Source organism: Hippocampus comes, unplaced genomic scaffold (assembly GCF_001891065.2).
Source record: "Hippocampus comes isolate QL1 unplaced genomic scaffold, H_comes_QL1_v1.1 scaffold293, whole genome shotgun sequence".
Classification (NCBI taxonomy): Eukaryota; Metazoa; Chordata; class Actinopteri; order Syngnathiformes; family Syngnathidae; genus Hippocampus; species Hippocampus comes.
This window is the reverse complement of record NW_017806272.1, coordinates 82,501-104,494: the sequence shown is the minus strand read 5'-3', so window position 1 is coordinate 104,494 and position 21,994 is coordinate 82,501. Positions and strand designations below refer to the sequence as shown.

General features: G+C 40.2%; 2 protein-coding genes and 1 long non-coding RNA gene across 8 annotated transcripts; 1 reads left to right on the top strand and 2 right to left on the bottom strand.

Annotated features, from left to right (window-relative positions):
• Positions 1–440: 440 nt before the first annotated feature.
• Positions 441–5,691, bottom strand: LOC109507820 (leukocyte elastase inhibitor-like). Its single transcript, XM_019857494.1, has 10 exons — positions 5,613–5,691; positions 4,852–5,033; positions 4,235–4,384; positions 3,103–3,243; positions 2,682–2,799; positions 2,052–2,188; positions 1,708–1,785; positions 1,422–1,511; positions 1,158–1,341; positions 441–940 (listed from the first exon to the last, which is right to left on the bottom strand). Exons 2-10 carry the CDS (start codon positions 5,026–5,028, stop codon positions 702–704), a joined length of 1,314 nt encoding a protein of 437 aa, XP_019713053.1. The 5' UTR covers positions 5,029–5,033; positions 5,613–5,691; the 3' UTR covers positions 441–701.
• An 889-nt stretch (positions 5,692–6,580) lies between these two features.
• On the top strand, positions 6,581–16,079 carry snx16 (sorting nexin 16). 6 transcript variants are annotated; one of them, XR_002166541.1, is made up of 9 exons: positions 6,584–6,881; positions 7,767–8,291; positions 8,918–9,004; positions 10,006–10,154; positions 10,268–10,337; positions 11,873–12,009; positions 12,134–12,290; positions 12,402–12,953; positions 14,541–14,622. XR_002166541.1 is itself a non-coding variant. In XM_019857502.1 (9 exons), the coding sequence occupies exons 2-8, from the start codon at positions 7,887–7,889 to the stop codon at positions 12,928–12,930; spliced, it is 990 nt and encodes a 329-aa protein (XP_019713061.1). In that variant the 5' UTR covers positions 6,585–6,881; positions 7,767–7,886; the 3' UTR covers positions 12,931–12,948; positions 14,541–14,611. The 6 variants fall into 6 exon arrangements, 4 of the variants coding, with proteins under 4 accessions (XP_019713059.1, XP_019713062.1, XP_019713061.1 ...); XR_002166542.1 differs by having other exon boundaries at positions 12,402–12,948; positions 14,541–14,561; XM_019857502.1 differs by having other exon boundaries at positions 6,585–6,881; positions 12,134–12,256; positions 12,912–12,948; positions 14,541–14,611.
• On the bottom strand, positions 14,107–14,423 carry LOC109507824 (uncharacterized). The gene is made up of 2 exons (XR_002166543.1): positions 14,331–14,423; positions 14,107–14,276 (listed from the first exon to the last, which is right to left on the bottom strand). It is a non-coding gene; the product is annotated as an uncharacterized LOC109507824 (long non-coding RNA).
• Positions 16,080–21,994: the final 5,915 nt, after the last annotated feature.

Genomic DNA, 21,994 nt, shown 5'->3' with positions numbered 1-21,994 from the left:
GACATTTTCACACTTTTTTTAAATCATTGCATTTTGATTACATTTTTGAAATTGCAAGAATAACATGTATTGTATTATTGTTATTATTATTCCGATTTTTACAAAATGTTGAAAAACAGTTTTTCCACTCTGCATCAGTAAATCCCAATGAAATACATTTACGTTTGTGGTTTGACAAAATATGGAGCTCAAGGAGTTATGAATAATTTTGCAAGCCACTGTATTTCAGATTCATTTCTTATAAAAAGAAATGAAAGAAGATGTGAAAATCGATAGAGAGGTGTTATAGGAAATGCAGTGCATTTAACGAAATATAATGTACAAACATCAAATCATGTTGCATGTAAAAATTCTACAGTGATTTAAAATTATTGAATTGCTTGTGAAATGTGGTTGCTTGTGAGATTTTAGCGCATACAAATGACTCAAAACACACAAGCTGCACATGAAAATTTATTCAACTTCTCTCACTACCACCGCCAGAAAAAAAAAAAATCCCAGAGACACTTCCTATTATGTGACTGATGAACAAACGACACGATTAGGATTCGTGGTTACAGTTTGGAGGGAACCTAGTTGCTTCTTCCCCAAACAGATGGATCAAGAGATACTTTATTCATCCTGCGAGGTGAATTAAATGATGAAATAAAAGAGCTAAAGTACTGTTAAATGAATTCATTATAGAAATACACAGTACAAACTCACTCGGGTGTGGTGTATTGACCAGCAAACAATATTGTCTTGGAAGGGTTATGTCGGATAAAGAAGAAGAACGGGTGGTCAGCAACGAAGACTTTGGGGACTTTAGGTTCACGTACTGAGGTGATTTCCACAACAATGACAGCAGTGGCTGCAGCAGCTTCGGTTCCCTCTTCATTTACTTCTACAAAAGCCTTATGGATGACTTTTGATAATGCCAGGTCATCGGCTGGAGACATGCCTAAAACAAAAACAAAACAGATACAGTATGTCTATACATGGCACTCAACAATAATTATTTGTTTCTGTGCGACAGCAACATTTAGTTTTGCCTTGTGCTGTTTTGTTTGTTTTTGTATTTATTCGCCACTAATTGCTTCAATGCAAAAAGGACTTCGGTTTTTCTTGTCTGGTGAGTTTGGGAATGATGCGTCAGACATGATTCATGCACTTCTTACCAGAGAAGTCACTCCTATCGCCGTCGAAAGCATCCACCATGCCCATGCTGATAAGGATTTCCTCCAAGTTGTAAGTGACCTCCATCTTGAATCGAGGCAGGCCCACCTGGACCTCAACATCAATCTCCATCTTGTCTGGTTGTGTCGACTTCATAATTGTGTCATAGGTGAGTTCCCGCTCCAACTATCAAGGTGAAAATTATCAAACCAAATTTCAGGTTGTTTAATATTCTGTGTGTTGTTGTTTTTTCTAATGTGTTTTACCTTCTCCAAGCCTGTTGTGTCATCCTCTATTTCATTGGGCAGGAAGATGAGCATGCTTAAATCCTTCCCTTCGTAAGGCATTTCTAGGACCTGTCCAAAGTTATGTACATGTTCATTTAAAGAAAATTGATATTTCCATCTGCAAAGACATCATTCCATTCTTGTTCTCAAACTTGATTGAGTTTATGAGAATGAGACTTTGATCGGTTTAATCAATGTTGGTCGGGAACCGATGGATAAGAAAAAGAAAGAAAGAAAAGAAAAACACCAAAAGTTGTTTTCTTACCTGGCAGTTTAACTCTGGGATGGTGTTGAAGTTGAATTTACTGTCCTGGTGCATCATCATGACTTGCTTAGTATCATTCTAAAGTCAAAATGAAAAGTGAAAATATATATTTGAAAACTACACATCTGAGAATTTGTAGTTCATTATTAATAGTTGTTTTCAACAATAGTTAATAATTTAGATTATACACCAGAAAACACCACATAGAAAGGCTGGTATTTAATTTAACTATGGCTAGATGGATGTTGTTGATACAGAGCCAGCCTAAAATAAATGAACTTGCAGGTGTAGAGTGTACGATTCAGTAAGCACATTCATGTTCCTCATTGTTACAAAAATGATACCTTATTGACTCGAAACGGCGCTTCAACAGTCAAATCCTCCTTGAACTGTTGGTTCCATTTGCCCTTGAAATAGATGGCGTTGACCAGCACCATCCTGGTGTCATTTTTCAGCTTCTTGAGCAGGTCTTTGATTTTACCTGGTTAATGTTATTGACATTTAACATTATATTTTGTATATGAGGTCTCAATGCGGATGCAGCACATGCATGAATGTTGAAGAAAAATCTAGCTCGCAAAGCACATGAAACAATCGGACAGATGAAGGTTGATGATTATTTTTTTTAAATGATAAATTATTGTTGTAAAATGGTAAATTATATTTTAAGTTATAATGTAGGCCAGGGGTAGCTAACTGCACGGGTATAAAGAATTCAAAAATAGGCCACTCCTTCGTATCGTTCTGAACAAAAAAAAAAAAAATGTGGACATAATCACAGCAACACTACCATACAAAACAATGTTAAAAAAATCTTTCGAGCATATAGAGATGCATAAAACAACATTCCGTTACAAGAGAACAACAATGTAATGGCATGATGTATTGCCAAAACATCAACAACAACAAAATAATCAATACGTGTGCCTGCCTGGCAATCGATAAAATGTATGTCAATAATGAAGGCACCGCACCTTGTGTTTTCTCTTCCACCCAGTTGTTAATGTTGACCCTGGCCGCTTCTGCATTATTCTTGAAATCCACAGACTCCAGTTCGGCTTGGTAGTACTTTCTGGTTTCCTCAAGGAAGCCCTGGAACGTCCCATAAAAATAATAACGTGAAACGCTGCACAAAAAATCAAATTCTCATTTTAACAATATTTTGTTGCCCAAAAGGTTTTTCTCTGGCTCTACTGTACAGTGCTTATTTTCAAAGAAAGAAGTGTGACGAGTATACCAGATAACAAATCAATCAGTTGCCTCTATATTTTTATTGGTTTGTGCCTGCTGCTATCATTATAAGTGATTTACATTTGGGCATAAAAATGCAGCCAATCGTTGTGTGCAAAATACTATCAATAATTTACTCCAAATGATACGAAGCAGAACACATACCTTATCAAACGTGTACGTTTGCTCCCCATACAGCCTGTTGGCAAGACTGATAGTGTACCCAGTGCTTGTCTTGTTGAATTTAGTCAAAAGTTGCTGAAAGTGAGCGTGGACGTCATCCTCACCATCGTCGCGTTGCAGAACCTGTGAGCAAACAGGGGATCATGCCTTCCACACTGTAAAACTGTATTGTGCTTGCATACATCGATTATGTGAGCAGAAGCGAAACCAAAATCATCAGAAACCAAGATCTCACGGTGTCATTTTAAATGATCTCTGTCATGAACGGTTAATAACCCCACGAAGTGCTTATTGTGGTGTGTACACCCTGGCCATTAGGGGTCAGTATAATACAACTACAGTATACATACACACATAGTTTCACGTCCACTTCGTAATCTGCAGTAATATTAGTAGTTTTTCCGCAGATGATGAAGACTACATGAATATGAAAAGTCTTACATTTTTTGCCGATAACGTTTGTGTTCAAATGTCTTGCTACACACATTAGCCTGTCTGTGGTGTTTTAAATTGTGTGTAAGCATTGAGCTCGTTTTAGTTTGACAGGTATAGCAATAAATATCTGCCAATTTGATGCATGTAGTTGACTTCTCTGCCAGTATCTGGTGCTCGTACCTTGAATTTGGGCTCACAAGTCAAAATAAACAAAAAAAAAATTGCAATTGCAATGGCTTGTATCTTCAAAAAAAAAAACGTTTCAGTCGGGTCACATTTAAGTCAGGTTACCACAGAATTTTAAAATTAAATCCAGTTCATTAGACTTTCATGAAATTTTCAGGTTTGTGTGTAGAGTGTGTAGTTCTATGTTGTGTGCAATCACTTGTTGCTGAGAAAATTTGCACAGAGAAGTCCAGGAAACTGAACTAAAATGTTGAATAGTTCACTGGATTGGCATCCATCCAACAGCTATCGATTTTCTACCCCATTTGACTATTTCCCAGTTTAGTTGCCAAGCCTAATTATCACACACACACACACACACACACACACACGCACACACACAGTCTCATACTTAGAGTCACAGAACAGGAATGTCTCCTCTTGGCGGCCTGAAGCTGCCTGAAGTTACCGTCACAAGTCAGACAACCAAAGCCATCACAGTTGGCATTCACACCTTTTTTAGATATAATGGCAGCTTGCTGGAGTGTTGCAGCTGTATCCGCATCTGCTCTCGCGTCCTAATTTGCATTTGCATTGGAGACTGCATCATCATCTGTGTTTGATTTTCCTCCGTCGGTTGCTTTGTCTTGGTGAAGCAGAGGACCTGTAGCCAGAATCAGGGGTCATATAGAGCTGCAAGAAAATGCCCGAAAACCCTTGGAATTACCTGGATTACTCCATATTAAAGTGGTCATAAAATATGATTGCATTTTCCTATCAATCAAAACAATAGAGAAGCACTTTTTAAACCCTTTTGTTAAATTAAAGCGACACAAACAAATGTTTCCATTTTGTCTCAACTCCAAATTGTTCAACTTCACTAAATCCACCGTGAGGTATAGGAAACCAATGACATTACTTGGGGTTTAATTTTCTGTTTGAGGATTTCATACTGCACGTAATACAATTCATAACCTGATTCCACACCTCTTTTTTTCTGTTGCAATACAACTCATCGGCCACGCAGGTCGGTACGCATCCAGTTGCACTTTGAATGTGTGCCTGCATCAACATGTTTGCCGATATGGTGGACTGTTGCTTTGCACAAATGACAACGCATGTGCCTCTTACCTCCGACATTTGCGTGGCTGTGTTCGCCTTGGCCCCCAGCATCACCATGGCCAAGGCTGAGGAGATGCTGAAGGGGGAGAAGAAGATGTTTCCCGCCGTGTTCTCCTCACTGAGCTTTTTGAACAAAGCCAAGAAGAACATTGTGTTGGCCTCGCTCGGAGGGTTTGCTGCTGCCATTGCGCCTGAGAGAAAGAAAAAAGGAAGAGCACCGTTTCTCAGAATGACACGCAGCTTGACACATCCTTTCATGCATGCATACATATATGTTAAGATGATCATTAAGACTTCTGCAAACTAAGGACAATGACAGACAGCATAGCCTCACATCAGTCAGTAGTCTACTCAGTGGTGGTATACAAATAAACACATTTTGATGAAAACAACCCTTTTGTGGATGAAAAAAAAAAATCAAACATAAATGCATTCGAACTTATTCTTGCACTCACTGTAAAGCAACTACAATTACCATACCCTTCTCGCTGTGAACATTGAAGGGACAATGACGTGAAAACATTGCAAGGCTTTAATGATTTAAAAATCTATGAACTATTTTCAAGAACTGAATGAATTACAGTATGTTTTGTTTCGTGAATGTAACAATTGAAACTTTCAGTCAAGAACTACAGTTGGTTTCCACCTTAGTTCGCAATGCACTAAAATCACGTGAGTCACTCAATCCAAATGCTTTTCTAGATTTTATCTGTAAATTGTTTCCATTTTTATATCTGTATCTTTATAAGGATGATACGCTGTACTTACAGAGAGTGTGCCTCAAGACAACGAGTTATCAAGGAAAACTTGTTGTGACTGACTCGTTTTGCGCTATTATACACAATTGCCACACCCAAATAGGTTTAGCTACTTCCAGACAGAACTGATTCACACCCAGCAGTGGAATGGGTCTCGTCTGTGACACAGTCAAACCCAACCCCGCTTTGTTTTGCCAAAAACGCTGAGCAGGGTAAGTTTAGCGAACACATATAAATACATCTGGAAAAATTTTGGAAACATATGAAATTCACTCCCATTCAAAGAACATGTCAAGTATGAAATTAATTAAAACAAATTAAGAGCAAATACAGAGGTAACCTTTTAACCAAAACGTTACCATTCTTAAATGGAATGTAAAATAATGCAACCACTCGTAATAGTAAAAGGACAGCTTATCTAGGAAAGGGGTGTTGAGCGCATTTTCATCACAGGCCACATCAGGGTTACGGTTACACAAATGTCTGGTTATAACGGTGAAATCCTCAAGGTATAAACTATAATCATGTGTTGATCATTACATGATGGCACCTGAATTCAATAATTGTTGACCTTTACCCCCCCAAAAACGAATTTCCAAGTCAGAAGTCAAGGGAAAATTGTATTTTAAACATTACAATATAGTGTCGTTTTAATGATCGTGGCCGTTTAGAATCTGGAAGTAATTATTCCAAATGTGTTGAAAGACAAACAAATCCAGGGTTGATCAGAGTTGCATGGATATGGAAGCATATTGTCTATCTATGTATATTTAAGATGTATATTAGTGCAAAGTGCATTGAAACATAAAATCCATCCATTCATTTTCTGTTCTGCTTTTTTGACACTGATTTCAATGTCGGTTTAAAATCATAAGAAATAATGGTTATATTTCTGACATGTCTGGGCTTTAATTTTAATAGTTCTACTGATTTCTTTCAGGACAGCCATATCCTCAGGTAGAAAATGACGGGACGTGATGTCGGAGGGAGGCGTTTGACACATGTGATCAAGTAATACAGAGATTTCGTGACCTTGTGCTTTATTCAGCCGTTCCAAACTCCATGACCCCAACTAATGGGACCCTCTCGGGAGCCACTTACGTGTTTTTACTACCCTCGCGTGGCTGTAGTAAGTCACTGCAGTTGTGCACTGATACTCGAGCATGCTAACATGATACAGAAGAGCAGATGACTCTGCGATGTGAAATGGACAAACACCAACAAGACAATCACACGCCCGGCTGCCTGAGTATAGTCAAGGGGAACCTTACCTGCCTTACGGTAAGTCTGACATTGTGGTATTTGTCTTATGAACTGTGCCTAATATCCACTCATGCTAGTCTACGAGCTAACATGGTCTTGTAATGTGCCCACAACTCTGAATTCATTTCGAAAATACTCCTGGATGATAACAGCAAGAGTTGTATTTTGATTGGGCCTTAGTATAAAGTTACTTGCCAACTCGACTGTTTTAATATTTTGGTGTGATTTGACTGGTGACTGATTGCACTTGCTAGCTTGCAGCGTTAACAGATGCTTATTAGTGATCAGCAAACGGGTCGTGACGTCGACGAGTCGGTTTCAGCTGATCAGCAAGGCATCAATGCACGTGACGACTACGTAAAGTGATTTATTTTGGTGGGAGTCGGAGGGGGGCGGGTGCCTGTATATCCTGTACAAGATGTTCGGATAAGCTGCAAAACGTTTCTTCGATTGATAGTTTCACTTTTAGGGCATTAGTACACGATTCAACGAACGTCACTTGTAAACCACTGTGCTGCATGAGTAGCTCTACTAGGTCCAACGACTTGACATGTACCATGCACTAGTATCCTCCTGTACTCTATTAGTCGCATCAACATGCCCACAACTAGTTTGCTGCACTTATAACACACAGTTATCCAACTAATATACCAAATGGCTTAATTGTGTTTAGAAACGTCATAGAGTAGCAGAAGTCATTTAGTATGGTCTTGGGAGGAAAATTGATTGCTAATTGGACACACACACATAGCATGAAGAGGAAAGTTGACCACAAGATTATTTGTATGCTTCTCCCACTCTGCACACAAAATGTGGACTTCTTTGATTAATTTATTATGATTTGCATGGGGGAGTACAGCGGCCGAGTGTACATGTAAAACATTTTGGAACATTTTTCTCCAGGTTGTTGACCGTCTTCGCCAGCCCCTCTGACTGAGCATTATTGTCAGGCTTCCGCATCAATCTGTACGACAGAGGCAAGTCATCACGTTGGGACGGCGGTGACGGTCACTTAGCAACGGGATGGCATCACCGTTTGTGCCTGTCCCAGTACCGTTGGACAGAGTCTCATCATCGAGTGGCAGTAACAAGCTGAGAAGGCCACCAAGAGCTTCCTCGCTAGGAAGCGTCTCCAGCAGCTCAGAGTCTTCATCCTCAGTAGTGGGCGAGCGTGAAAAAAGATGCGGTAGTTCTCAGCGTCAGTCCCGTTGCACGGACAGAAGCACTCGAAGTCAGACGCCAACACCTCTCCCGAGCCCCGTCACGCTGTCGAGAGAAAACAGGACTCTCGAGCCCTCGGTAGTGTATTCGAGTTGCCCCCGCTCGATTTCAGCTCCTTTAGAGAGCCAACATGGAGGAGGAGAGGAGAGGCCAATCACCCCAACTGTTCTTGGATACGAGGTCATGGAGGAGAGGTCAAAGTTTACGGTACAGAAACTGAGAATTAGTTACATGTGACATCTGGAAGATCACTTTTTTCATATTACAACAAAGCGGGAGTGATGTACTCTGCAATTTTTGAAACTGAGCGCTATTTCTTGGGTCTGGATTAATGCAAAAGGCTATTTAGTTTGATATACTCTGCTGAGGATACTTCGAGTTGAACTACATGTCAGTTACGGGTTATTCACACTATGACCGCAAATACTTACTCATTTCCCAGATTAGACTGACTAAATATTTATCAATTGAAATTGATTATGATTCAGTAACTGGTTTGGCCTGTTACATGTTGGAAAATAATGGGGGGGGGGGTGATCATTATTTTCCAAAGTGCAAGCAGATGTTTGCAAATATCTTATTTTGATCAAACAGAAAAGCAAATCACTCTTCTTTCGCGAGTGATTCCAGAAATCAGAATACTTACTGGGCTGAGATCAAAGGATTTAGACTATCAAACAGTCGCTCTGAACAATGATTTTAATATCAAAATAGTCGTTGTTGATTAATTTGATGATTCTTTCATTGTCTATTTCAATGTTGACACCGCCAAAAATAACATTTGCAGTTGTAAACATGCGCGTCTTGTGTGTGGTGTCTGCAATTTGCTGTAGGTATATAAAGTCCTGGTCAGGAAACCCACAGATGAGAGCTGGGTTGTTTTCAGGAGGTACGCCGACTTTTCCCGACTCAACGACAAGGTGCGTTGTCAGCGCATGTTTGTTAATACATGGAGGGAAATACTACTTGCCATGTCGAGCTCAAGTTTGCAACGCTATAACCCCTGAGGGATTTGACTGCAACTACGCCTTTTGTTTTCTCAGTCTGTTTTGTTTTGGATCACACACTGGAAGTGGTTACAGCTAAACAAAGAAGCCCACTATTCCCAAACAGTCAACTGCCCTGAATTGACTTGGCAAGCAGGACAGTTTGTTCACAAATCAGCAGTCTGCAACAAATGGAATTCCCTCTGCTTTTTCCACAGTTGCGCTACAAATGTGCACAAATGAACGATTTATCTTTTTACCCCAAAGTCTTGATTCTTCATTCCAGCATATCAAGTATATTGGAACTTCTTTGTGTGCGTGCACCCGCGGGTGTAATTTCGTTCAGGCTTTCTTCTGTGACCAGATTTCTGTGCATAAAGTCAAAATCTGTAATTGAAATAAACAGCAAGTTGCTCCTCACACGCATTTTAGTCTCCTGATGTGTGGCTGGCGCCGGCTTGCACCGTGCACACCACGGCTGCCTTTTTAAGCATTTACATGAATTTGGATTCGGCCCACACCCGCTGCCATTTAAAGTGCGGCCGATTACCACCTGTTTAAAATTCAACCTTTTCATGGTCTTTGCCTGACATTTTTGTCGTCACATCTTAAAGCACAAGCCGTGGCCTGCAGAGAGTTTCCACAGAATCATCTCGGTCTCAGTGTTCAAAAGTACCAGTTAGGAGAAGAGTACAGAAAAGGCGATCATAATTTCGGCGGCCTATCATTGCTGAGCGTGTTCAAAAGAAAATAATAGTAATAAACTATCACCGATCCAAACGGAAGATGGGAGCAATATACTGGTAAGAAGTGATGCGTATCTATTGAACAAACCTGTTTATGTCCTACGAATGTCCTTTCTCATCGGTGCATTTTAAAAATCAAATGTGGATCCATACATCGTAGTTTCTCTGTTTTTGTGCGCTTTCCTGTAGTTGAAAGAGACGTTTCCAGGCTTTCGGCTTGCGCTGCCTCCGAAAAGGTGGTTTAAAGACAACTATGACAGCGACTTCCTGGAAGACAGACAGTTGGGTCTTCAGGCCTTTTTGCAAAACTTAGTCGCGCACAAGGACATTGCCAACTGGTATGTCACACAACCGCGCTGTTGAAATCTCTTTTTGTTCTTTTGTTGATCTTTTTTTCTGTGTTGAACACAAAGACTAACACGTAGATCATGCCACTGTCTTTGTTTGACAGCCAATCAGTGAGAGAGTTTTTATGTCTGGATGAACCGCCAGGGCCCTTCGATAGTTTGGAGGAGAGCAGGGTAAGTCTTGACATGTGGCCGCAAAGAGGTTTGTGTGGTCTGAGTTTCTGTGGTGTATATGAATGCAACTTTATATTATACCAACATATTTATCTGCTGATTGTATGTATCTGGGGTTTGAAGTGTGTGTCGGAATGTTGACATTGTCTCATGTTTGAATCCTTTTTTCTGATAAAATTATAGGAGAATTATCCATATGTTCTTGTCACGAAAGTAAGTACAGCCCCCAGACCCCCCCAAAAAAAAAAATCACTAACAATTTAGTCTGACAGGAATATATATATTTTTTGTTCCTTTCCCTCAAATTTATATTGATTTTTGGGCACCATGAAATGAAATCTCACATGGCAGGCAGTACATTTTGAAACCGTTTTACATAAAAGTATGCATTTGAACTTGACTGGCAGTCCTATGCGAGCCAGAGGAATCAGACTCGACAGAAAATTTGTGTTGGCCTCAACCAAAACAATTCTTGACTTTCTTGGCGCTGGCCTCGGAAGGCTGATCTCCTCGATGTATTGCAGACACGATGCTCGGCCCCTTCCATTTTCTTTTCTCCAAATCCCAATGCTTGTAGAGTGTCTAAGTGAACAATGGCTCTTTTGCATGTTTTGGTCCCAGAAGAGAAGTAGTTATTGAGAGAAAACTACATGCTGTCCAACATTGAAGCAGCAATATTTATAACCCTAAACCTCGCACTGACAACTGTGGAATGCCTTGACAGAATGCAACCAATGTTAGGAACCACATTAGAAGGCCACATGCTGGGACGTATCCATGGCGACCATGTTCCAAACGTAATTGTGCCGTTGAAGTTTCCAGACTCACCAGCCACTTTGCACCACTGCTGGGAACACAGTTTACGATAAATGTCGTTTAAGCTCTGCTGCCGCTCTGTTGGACCCACATGTCGTGTGCTAATTCTGGAACTATGCATCACAGTTAGTGTTTTGCACACCACATTCACAGCCAAAGCCGACAATAAAAAATGATTGTTGACAATCTCAGCGCTGTATCCCGCCACCTCGTATCATTGACGCGTGTCACAACTAAACAGTCTGAATGGCTAAATGGTCCACTTGATCTTTCAAGTGGAATCAAATTCAACTTCAACATTTTGCAGATGCACAGACTATCTTGATCTATCCATCCAAACAACTATGAAAGAGCTTGAAGGAACCCTGACGAGCATTCGCCGCGTTTGAACGCACTCGCAATTGTTCGCCGCTCGGTGGCATACGGGCTTAAAGTCTCAGAACTACACTGAGGAACTCTGATATTACTGTACGGTACACGTAAAACAAATTTTCATCAGATATTTTACTCTTCGAAATAATTATTTTCTTTTTTTCTTAGCTTCCGAGTAGCAACCGTGTCACATCCAGGAAACTTTTCGGGGAATAAAGTTTAGACTTGTGCAACACTTATTAACATAACCAAGGCCTTTGGCAATTTTTTTTTTATTGCTTACATACAACTAGAGCATTTCAAAGCCAAACACTGCTTTTTGTCCCCTTCTTTCATCCACCTCAAAGGCTTTCTGCGAGACTCTCGAAGAAAGCAACTACCGTCTTCAGAAAGAACTGCTGGAGAAGCAAAAAGAAATTGCCTCGCTCAAGAGGAGCCTTGAGGAGAAAGAGCGGACCATTCTGCTCATGGAAAAGCATATCAAGTCAGTTGGAAAATCAACACTCGTTCCGCAATTTTTGCTGGATTTCATTTACACCGCTCATAATATGCTCTATGAACATAAATCAATCACAACGGTCTCGGTTTGTGTGCCCATGGGCTGTCAGTGGTGAAAGTGTGACCTCTCAGTCTCCGTGCGGCCGATCAGTGCAAGGCAGTGAGAGCAGTGCGGAGGCAGACGTGGAATCATCTGTGGCGGAGGCCGATCAGGACATGCCGAGCGACCCCGGGTAAAGAAGCGAAACGCATGAGAGCACCAGATAAAATCCATCACCGGTGGCCAACACGAGCATAACAAATGCAAACATGCACACGCACAAGTATTTTATTTACAGTGTATTAAATGAGCCAAATGCCTCAGCCGCGTCAATCTTCATGCAGCATTCCAACACTTTCCAGCAAGTCTTCTGATCTGATTTGGTAAAATGATTCCCAGATTAAAAGAACCAACAACCCACAGGTTTACTTTAGTCATGTAAAAAAGCAGTTTGTCCCACGAATGAATTACATCAGGTCCGTGCCGTATGTTGTCACACAGACATGAATCATCATTCTGCGGAATACATGCAATGATAAATGTGTTTGGTTCCAGAGCAGATGCAACCAGTACGCCAAAGAAATGAATCAATTTGTGGTTTTCACAAATCTATTGTGTCTGTTAAACACATGTCCGACATCATTTTCCTCGCAAGTTAAATGGGCCGTCGATGAAAGCAAGTCAGCAAGCGGCATTGGCAATTTGTCTCAAGTTCATCAAAAATAGCGAAATGGGTACAAAATCTGGATGAGTCACCCTCGGCACTCTGTTTTTCAGCGTTGTTTCTGAAGATCAAATATTTTGTTTTCTTTTCCATCCCTTCTGCTCTTGACAATCGCATCCTGCAGTCATGAGGCCCCAATCTGAGAGCAGAATCCAGAACATGTGAGGTACTAAATTTGGCAGTTCTGCAGGCTACCTCTGTTGGGCTTCTGTCTTTTTTTTCTTTCCTCTACATTAACATGCATTCCACACTTTGCTGCTATCACTGTTTTGTGAATACGGGGTGAGGAATGTTGATACTTGCTTATAATAGAAAATTATTATCTAATTTTTGTAGGTTGGAGTCAAATCTTTTCCAGTTCACCATTTTACACCGCAGTGCCACATTGTACTTTGCATATCAGCCATCATCACCATAGAACGTCAACGCGTATGCATTCCACACTTTGCTGCTATCACTGTTTTGTGTATACGGGGTGAGAAATGTTGATACTTGCTTATAATAGAAAAATCATTATCTCATTTTTGTAGGTTGGAGTCAAATCTTTTCCATTTCTCCATTTTACAGCGCAGTGCCACATTGTACGTTGCATATCAGCCATCATCACCGTAGAACGTCAAGGCGTGGTTTGTTAGGTTTGGTGTGAAACGGAGGCGCGTCGTAACACCGCACATTTACTCTGTTCAATGTATTGACGGGAAGTAATTCTTTTTGAGAAACATTATTGTTGCATTAAGGGACTGCAAAATCACTTTTTTTTTTTTTTTTTTAAATAATCAGCCAATTGATTAGTTATCAGAATTTTATTCTGTCAAATGTGGGCATTGGCTTTGGCCACAAAAAAAAAAAAATCCATATCGGTTGAGCCCTTGTTTGAATGCCTTAGGAAGAAAATGTAGTTTTACTACACTCCACTCACAACTTTTATTTTTAATTGATCGATGATCGTTTGCGCGCTCGAACGGTGTGTTTGGTTTTGTCAGAGAGACTTCTGCCTTGGGTAGTGTCACATGACTGTGTTTCAACCAGTCCAATACAACCACGAGGATTTTTTTATTTTTTTTAGAGGGGGTGGGGGTAAACTCCATCTGCCTCAGGCAATCATATGAGACATGTAACAAACTGGCCCAGTTCCTTTGTGACCACTTCTACTCGGCACGACACGTTATGTTGAAGGCAAGTATGTAACAGTGCAAATTCGACCTGGGTGGGACTTTGACCTCGCGTCATTATTACACATTATTATTATTTTTAATGTGTTGACCTCGCGTCATTATTACACATTATTATTATTTATAATAATGTGTAATAATAAATAAATTTATTTATATATTTTTGTTGGTTTTTCCTATGTAGTCAACTGACTAATCTGAAAATTATTTGACTCCAACCGCGGTGTGTATTCTTTTTACGCTCCATGTTTCTATGTCCGTTCCACCGTCCCGTCCCGTCACGTCTGACTAACACATGACCATCTGCACATGGTGGCCTGATGTGAGAGCTGCAAGCCTTGGCGTTCCCACTTTCTGCTTTTTCACCCCACCCGACGTCTTAAAGATTAGGAAGCGGCGACACCCCATCAGAATATGCCGATGTTTGCTTGCGACGAGGATGTGCTTTTCTCTTGTGCCATTTAACGGCGGTCTTGTGAGCACAATGTGCTCTTTTCGTGGCTGTCCAGTGCTTGCCCACATGTCGAAATGTCCCCCAGGTATGTCACATTCAATGGCTCATCTGTGCTTGTACTTTCCAGCGGCACATGTCAGGTCCATCTGGGGCGATCGTCCGCCTGTTGGTGCGGGCCGTCACTCAGCGCCTCTCCTCCAATCATCCAGGTCGTCCAGCTGGACCAACGGAAGATGGATTGTTAAAAATACGGGTCTTCCTTCTTCACCACCTCTCACACCGTACGACTCAAGCCATGTCCATCAGCAGCTTGATCGCCCCCCACACCCCCCATTCCTTAAGTGTCAGGGTTTGGGTGAACGCAAAGGTTTTGTTGAAAATCTGTGGCTAGGATTTGCTTATCTTTGAAAGAGAACTTCCTGGTTCTGCCTCAGTTTGTTTCCATTTTCTCGCGCGGTCTCGTGACGGGTCATGGGATCTTAACTGCGATGCTGAGATTAGAAATTCTGAAGGCTGCGTTTCAACAATAATATCTGGAATCGCTTAGCGTTTCATACGACTTCAACACCTTTTCTGTGACCGTGAACTATTTGGCTGTCTACCTTCCTTCTAATCTATCCATCCTGCTGACTCAAAGCCAAACCTTTGGCTTCCTGACCCCCCCCCCCCCCCAAAAAAAAAGAGAACTTGAAGATGTTAATAGCAGGTGTGTCACTTTATAAATAAACGTGCATCATCTCATCAGTTTCAGCGAACCTCCGAAAAAGAAGCCCGCCCCTTAAAAGCAGACAAACACCCCCATATAGATGTGAAAACTCGACGGGTCGACATATTTCTTTTAATGCGCGCTCATACTTCCATCCCATTACTTTAACCTCTATTAAAAGTGTAGACGGACCTCGACATCTGAAAAGCAGGTTTTAGACCACCTTAACCATCAAAGCGCTTCAGTCTGCTTCCCAGTTTTTGAGGTAATGTCTGATTAATTGGAGACTGAAAATATCATAACCAAGCTTGCAGGCGAACGCGTCACTGGAACATGTATCAAAACCAACAATGGAGGGAAAATTGTTTTGAGAAATTCGAGGCAACCAAGTGCAAGTTGGCTCTTCTCATGTCTGTCTGTCACATTCCACAGTCTCACGCACTGCATCTGCATTCTGTAGGCAAAGCCAGATCAAGTGCAAAAAAATGTTTACAACACTTTACCTCCCCTTGCAATGAGCTTCCAAACAGGAAGTTGGCGAAGTATAACCTCCTAGCAAACTGTGACGGGTATCGATTATTATATGTGGAATGAAAGACAGTGACTCGGAATGGCCGTCACTTTAATAACGCAGCCTTAGCTTTATTGATTTTTGCTTGCAAAACGGTGGCGGGGAAAAGAAAAAAAAAGTTTTCAGTCTTGTTGACTTTTTACTATTGCTAAGATTGTTGCATCCTCAAAGCCATATGTATATTTTTATTTTGAAACAGTCTTGGTCTTTGAGAGGAATGTGTGATAACAAGCTGTTGTTTTGTGGTAAGTGACTCGATACGGGCCTTGGAAACAGTGGCTTGAAGCACTTTATAGAGAAATAACACTTAATAATCGTTGATGTGCTTTTAGTACTTGTGTTCGAGTGTATTCGTTTGAGAGAGAGAAATAAATGCCTTTCTGCCCACAGACTCAGTCGTTATTCTGAACCGCATCTGCATTGAAATCAATATGGTTTATTGTGCTGTGGGATTTTGTTTTACTTGCTGATTTGTAGAATGAAGTGCCTTTAACATCTTTCATGTGTTTTCATTCGGTGGGTTGCTGTAGCGTTGTATAGAAAACATGTGACTATGTCAAACCACCATGTGCGATGAAAGGAAAGCGTATTTTAAATGCCACACTTATGTATAAGTTAGACCGAGATATTTTGTCAATAGTGTTTATGTATATTGAGAGGCTGACCCCGCATTTCTAATTTTGGTTGAGTTTTTTTTTTTTTTTTTTTTGTGCGACTGAAATATTTTTTTTAAAAAGTACATGGCTAGTTTTAGTCACAAAAGTTAAAATGAATGGAGATATTTTGTCAATAGTGTTTATGTATATTGAGAGGCTGACCCCGCATTTCTAATTTTGGAGTGAGTTTTTTTTTTTTTTTTTTTTGTGGTGCGACTGAAATCTTTTTATAAAACCGTACATGGCTAGTTTGAGTCACAAATGTTAAATTGAATGATGTGTTGTCTGCACATATTGTAAAAAAATCTTTTCTTGCATTTCTCATGTATCATTATTATAATTTTTTTTAAATCAAGTATAGCAATTGTTGTATAGCAGGCCCAAAGCTGTAATTTAAAGCCAGGGAAAGAAACAAAAGCCTTGCCCCCTCACATCAAATCCACACGAGCATGCCCAAGTCTCCTCTGCCCCATGCCGGCCTCACAGCAGTAAATATTCTCTGATTTCGGTTGTTTTCCATGCAAGATGACCGATTATCTTTGTGTTCAGAATAAAACATTTGCAAACATCTGCTTTTATTTGGGAAAATAAGGAACATTTTTGCCCATTTTCTGACAATGTGACGGCGCAAGCAAGTAACTGAATCCTAATTAATTAGTCTGCGCGTTTTCTGCACTTTCAATGTGAAATACAATGTCCTGTTTTTGAATAAAGGCATTGAAATTGAAAATATATATTTTTTTCAATCTGGTTCCTCAATTAATCGATACAGTAATTGATATATTCAGGAAGCACCGTATCTCCGTTCTTGCCCTGTAGCTGTGCCTAATGCTATACAGTATATATGCGTCACTTGGCATTAGGCACAGCATCTTTCATTTTACAGATTTCCAAGACTCATTTCCAATCATCATATTGTTTGGGAGTATGGTTCTATTTTTAGTTCATGGGTCCAGACTTGACAAAGATATATAACCTCCTGTCAGAACAAATTGTATAGCTTTGTACATGTTTTTCTCCGTTATGTTAGTTGGCTGTAGTTCAGGGTGAAGACGAATGTGATTGTGCACACTGTCAAATTTGTCTTGTGTTGTCATTTGAGCAGCTGCAACCATGATAAATGTACTCTTTCTTACACAATCAGCGCATACATATACACACACGTATGGACATTGTACGCATTCTCCAACTGAAATAAATGGTCACCCACTGTAAATGTCAAAATATTGTCAAGGGTCAACACCGAGCTGATATGCTTTGTAATACATGACAGAAACAAGAAAAAATGGTGGCTGGCTGGTTTAGACAAATGACACTTTCATCTGACAAGAGTGAGTACCCGTCCTTTTTGTCACCATTCCTTCCAATCCCACATCAAATTCACCACAAAGTCAGTCTTCTTTCATCTTTTTTTTCTTTTTTCATTGAAACCAGAACACCACTGGCACAGATGAGTTTTCACTTGCTCATTGACCTGGTGGCACGTCACCCTCACACTCTTACACCTTCACTGGCTTCCAATTAAGTTTTGCTTAGTCATTAGACTTCTTCGATTGACCCACAAAACCTTTCACGCTTTGGGCTCAACATATGCGATGATCAGCAATCTCCTCTACCACTATGCCCCTGGCCGAAAATTGTGCTAATGTGATACTGGCCCGCTCCTCATCACAAACACCAGAGCCATTTGAAGATACCTGCCCGAGCCCATTCAAGCTCCTTGCGCGAGTCAGGTGATGTTTTTTCCCATTTATTCTTCTGTATTTATTTTAGGTCTTGAATGTTTGCCTATTTCACCCATGACAGATTTATTTGTTCAACAGTTTCCTGTGGGCTTGAGCTCATGACCCTCCAGTTCAAAACAAAGTCTTTGTATGCATAATGATGTTCTTTTTGGAACAGTGTTTTTTTTTTAAATTTTACCCATTGTATTCCGAACCTTGTTCTTGAGAGTGGGTTGAAACATTTCTCACTAAAATGCCAATATAATAACTGACTTCACAACATGTCAAAAGACCGCCGCAATACAATGGATCATGCTTAACTGTAGGTTTTTGTTTTCACATTATTGGCTTCATTTCATTGCTGAAGGAAAAACACAAACAAAAAAAAAAACACTGGTGCACATTGCCCCCCAAAACGCCAGAGAATGTTTTTTCCAGAAGAACTGTGGTTTGTCCGGGTTATCTTCAAAGCTCACGGTAGCCAGCAATCTCTCTCAGTAAAATCCGGTCAATTTTAATTTGGCTTCAATTGGTCTCAAACGGTATCACAAGCTCATAGTTTACAGAGATCAAAATACCCCTCGGTCTATCCAATCGGGACAAACAAATATTCCCCCAAATAACAGCTGGCGTTAAAAAAAAAAAAAAAAAAAAATTGAGAAGAGATTACAGATGGAGGAGCCACCTTCCAGGATGACTAGGCTGTAATGTATACCGAGAGGGTAACAACAGTAACATGGAATGATCGAGATTGAATATTACTTGAAAGCACATTTGATAATAGGGTGTTTTATGTCTATATACTGTCGTAACGTTGAGTGTTTTTCAAATTTTGTCCATCGTTTATCACAAATAAGATAACAAAAGGAGTGCCTGAACATTCATGTCAGAAAACTGGGATTTAGGCAGTGTTTTCCAACAATTATCCATACATATACTGTATATAATAATTCACATATTCTGAACTTTATCAGTTTCACAAAATCCCGCCCGTTAACTTTATTGGACTGCTTTGACACTTATAGGCTTTATTTCAAAAGCAGTCCCATCAGGAGAAGACTTTAATAAGAGGTCATGTTTTTACAGGCCAACACCATATTTCCCCAGGCTTGCTGCCAAGGAACATTCAGGAGAAGGTCATCTTTTTTCGTACGTTATTTTTTAATGTTCAACATCCAGTAAAACTGAAAATGCATTGTCAAGATGTCTACTGGAGGCTATAAAACTGCTCTGAACACGCTTGTTGGCTGACATGACGGGTTTCGACAAGTTTATTAACATGACAAAGAATTATCAGGTGATGAATTTGTCACATCAATGGCTCAGCACTCTTAACATTCTCAAGATGTTCCCTCACTCATAACAGTCCATCGCATAGTTTGAAGGAAGTAGCAAAAAAGTTGGATGATTATGGCAGAGATCTATTGGCCTACGAGTTCCCAAGCGTAAAAAGAAAAGACACAGGAAAGCTCGTAAATTCTAGCCGCATACAGCTTGATTAAAGCAGTCGACATAAATCCGCTGTCTGATGGACTTCATGATGGATGCCCCTTTGATGGCCCTTCAGAAATGACAGGGGGGGTGGGAATGGATGTAACATTTTTCTGATTGACATGCTTCAGACAGGGGCGGCGGGGGGTGCCCAGGGGCACGCCACTGAGCAATGAGCAAATTTCATCAAGTCGTACGTGAATTGACAAGAATGCAGGGGTTCCCTGTCAAGACAAATTTGACTGATTATTTTATTGGGGGTTTTTTGTTTTTGTTTTTTTTTACCCGGTTTAACGCTGAATTTACTCTTTGGCGGAAGTGTTGAGTAAATGTGTGTTTTACATTCAAAAGTTAAATTATGCATTGAAGCTGAATCCATGACATACACGCCTGAGGAAAATTGTCAATTTCTGTATCCTTCATCTTTGGGACCTTTTTTTTTGTTATTGTTTATTTCTTTGGGGTAAGATGAGCGCTGATGTCCAAAATATAAACACAACAGGCAACCAAAGGATGTGTGTTGTGCATTTCCACTCTTCTTAGTATGACGGCATCTAAAAAGAGCCTTAGGGAAAATTGACCTTTATTGGACGGAAGTCCAAACTTTACACCTGGAGTGCTTCACCGAATTATTAACAGCATGACGGATTCTGCATGCGATCGGTGTTACTGATTGTCACAAGTAATAAAGTTACTCAATGTCTTGCTTTTTCTGTGGAAACTTATGATAGCCTCAAAACTCAATTGGCGGACTAATGCTGAATCATTTCCGGTCATAGCTGGTTCTTAAAAACAGATATTTATCTGCAACACGACAAAACAAAACAAACACACAAAAAAACAACAACAACAAAAAAAAGCTTCCTTAACCTGAGGATCTCAATTGGACAGATCCTTCAGCAACCTGCTACTCGTAATGGAACAGATTTTCTTAGCTGCAGGGCAGGACATGAGATAAACTTCAAGATTGAAAATATAGTCATATCATATGGTTGCTTCCTTTCACATGCACGCGTCATGTCGGGAGATGTCTGTTCATTCGCATACTGTACTCATCAAAGGTTTTGTAAGGCTCCATTGACACTATGTTTCTAGCAGCCACGGTAGCCCCTTTTTCCCCCCAAAACTTAGTGCGCCATGGAATTTGAGCCACCCTCATCGTATAAAAATGTTGCTTAGTTTTATCTTTTGTAAGTTGCGTCCAGCACACTGCGTTTTGATGCGGTCCCTCTTATTTGTCAAGGTTTGTCACGGCTTTCCACAGGTGAAATTTAGAAAGCCGGGCAGCTTTTGAAATTCGTAAGTATTCTTCAAAAATGAAACATAAGACAAGGAGGATTACACGTCGTGTATTTAAAGCAACTACGTAGCTGATCAACTTTTTAACGGGAAGAGAAAGGAAAAAAAAAAAGAAGGCGGCCTGTGCGTGCATGCATGCTTGTGTGTGAGCGAAGAGCAAGTTTCCCTCATCAATTTCTTTTCTTACTGTTTGTTTGTTTTTTCATTTTCTTTCATGATATAACACACTGTGTAATGTGGATAAATGTGGTTACGAAGCTGGGCATGGCGGTATTGTGGTTTTGGATTCCTGACGCTGCTCATATTTTGTGCTTTTGGAATGTTTATTTTAATTTAAGTCAACGTCGAAATGACATTTGGTCTCAGTTTGTGTTTTGTTGTTATGAATGAAAAAGTCGTTGTGTTTCGAATATTTGAGTACCTGTATTCCGTGGTCTGACTGACTTCGATAAATTGACCTTTGTCTCATTTGTATTTGAGTTCTGCTACACTCACAGTCATACCCACGGGTGGGTCATCGGTGGCCCACCCACCAATATGTTTGTGCCCCCCACTTGAGGCACGGATCTCTAAATATAAACATTTTTGTATTTAATTCCATGTGGCCCCCTTAAGACTTACAGTAGGTCTGGAGAACGGGTCTGCCTACATTGTACTACTGTATACATAGTATCGCATCCACAACAACAACATCTGCCTGATTGCTTTTGCAAGAGAAATTGAGACAATTTTTATGTAAATGAGTGACAAGTTTTTTTTTGTTTTTTTTTATGTCTGCAGCTCATTTTAAACCACAAAAATGTTGGATGATGCATCTTCAAAAAGATAATTCATCATGAAACAATAGACCAAACTCATTTGGGATTTGGAACCTAAAAACAAGATACACATTTGTTGCTGAATTTTGACAGCAAAAATGGGTCAGGATGTCCAGTATTTAATTTGGGTCCACATCTACATTAACATTATACTATATGGGTTTAAGACTGAAAAAAGGTGCTTCACACCACAACTCCCCAGGTTTTCTTTTATTTTTGTTCCAGAAACATTTCCTTTCACCGATTTAAGCAGGAGCACTACGAATTTCCACATAGGTCATTTAACCCCAAAACCGACCCCACGTCACCCCCCACT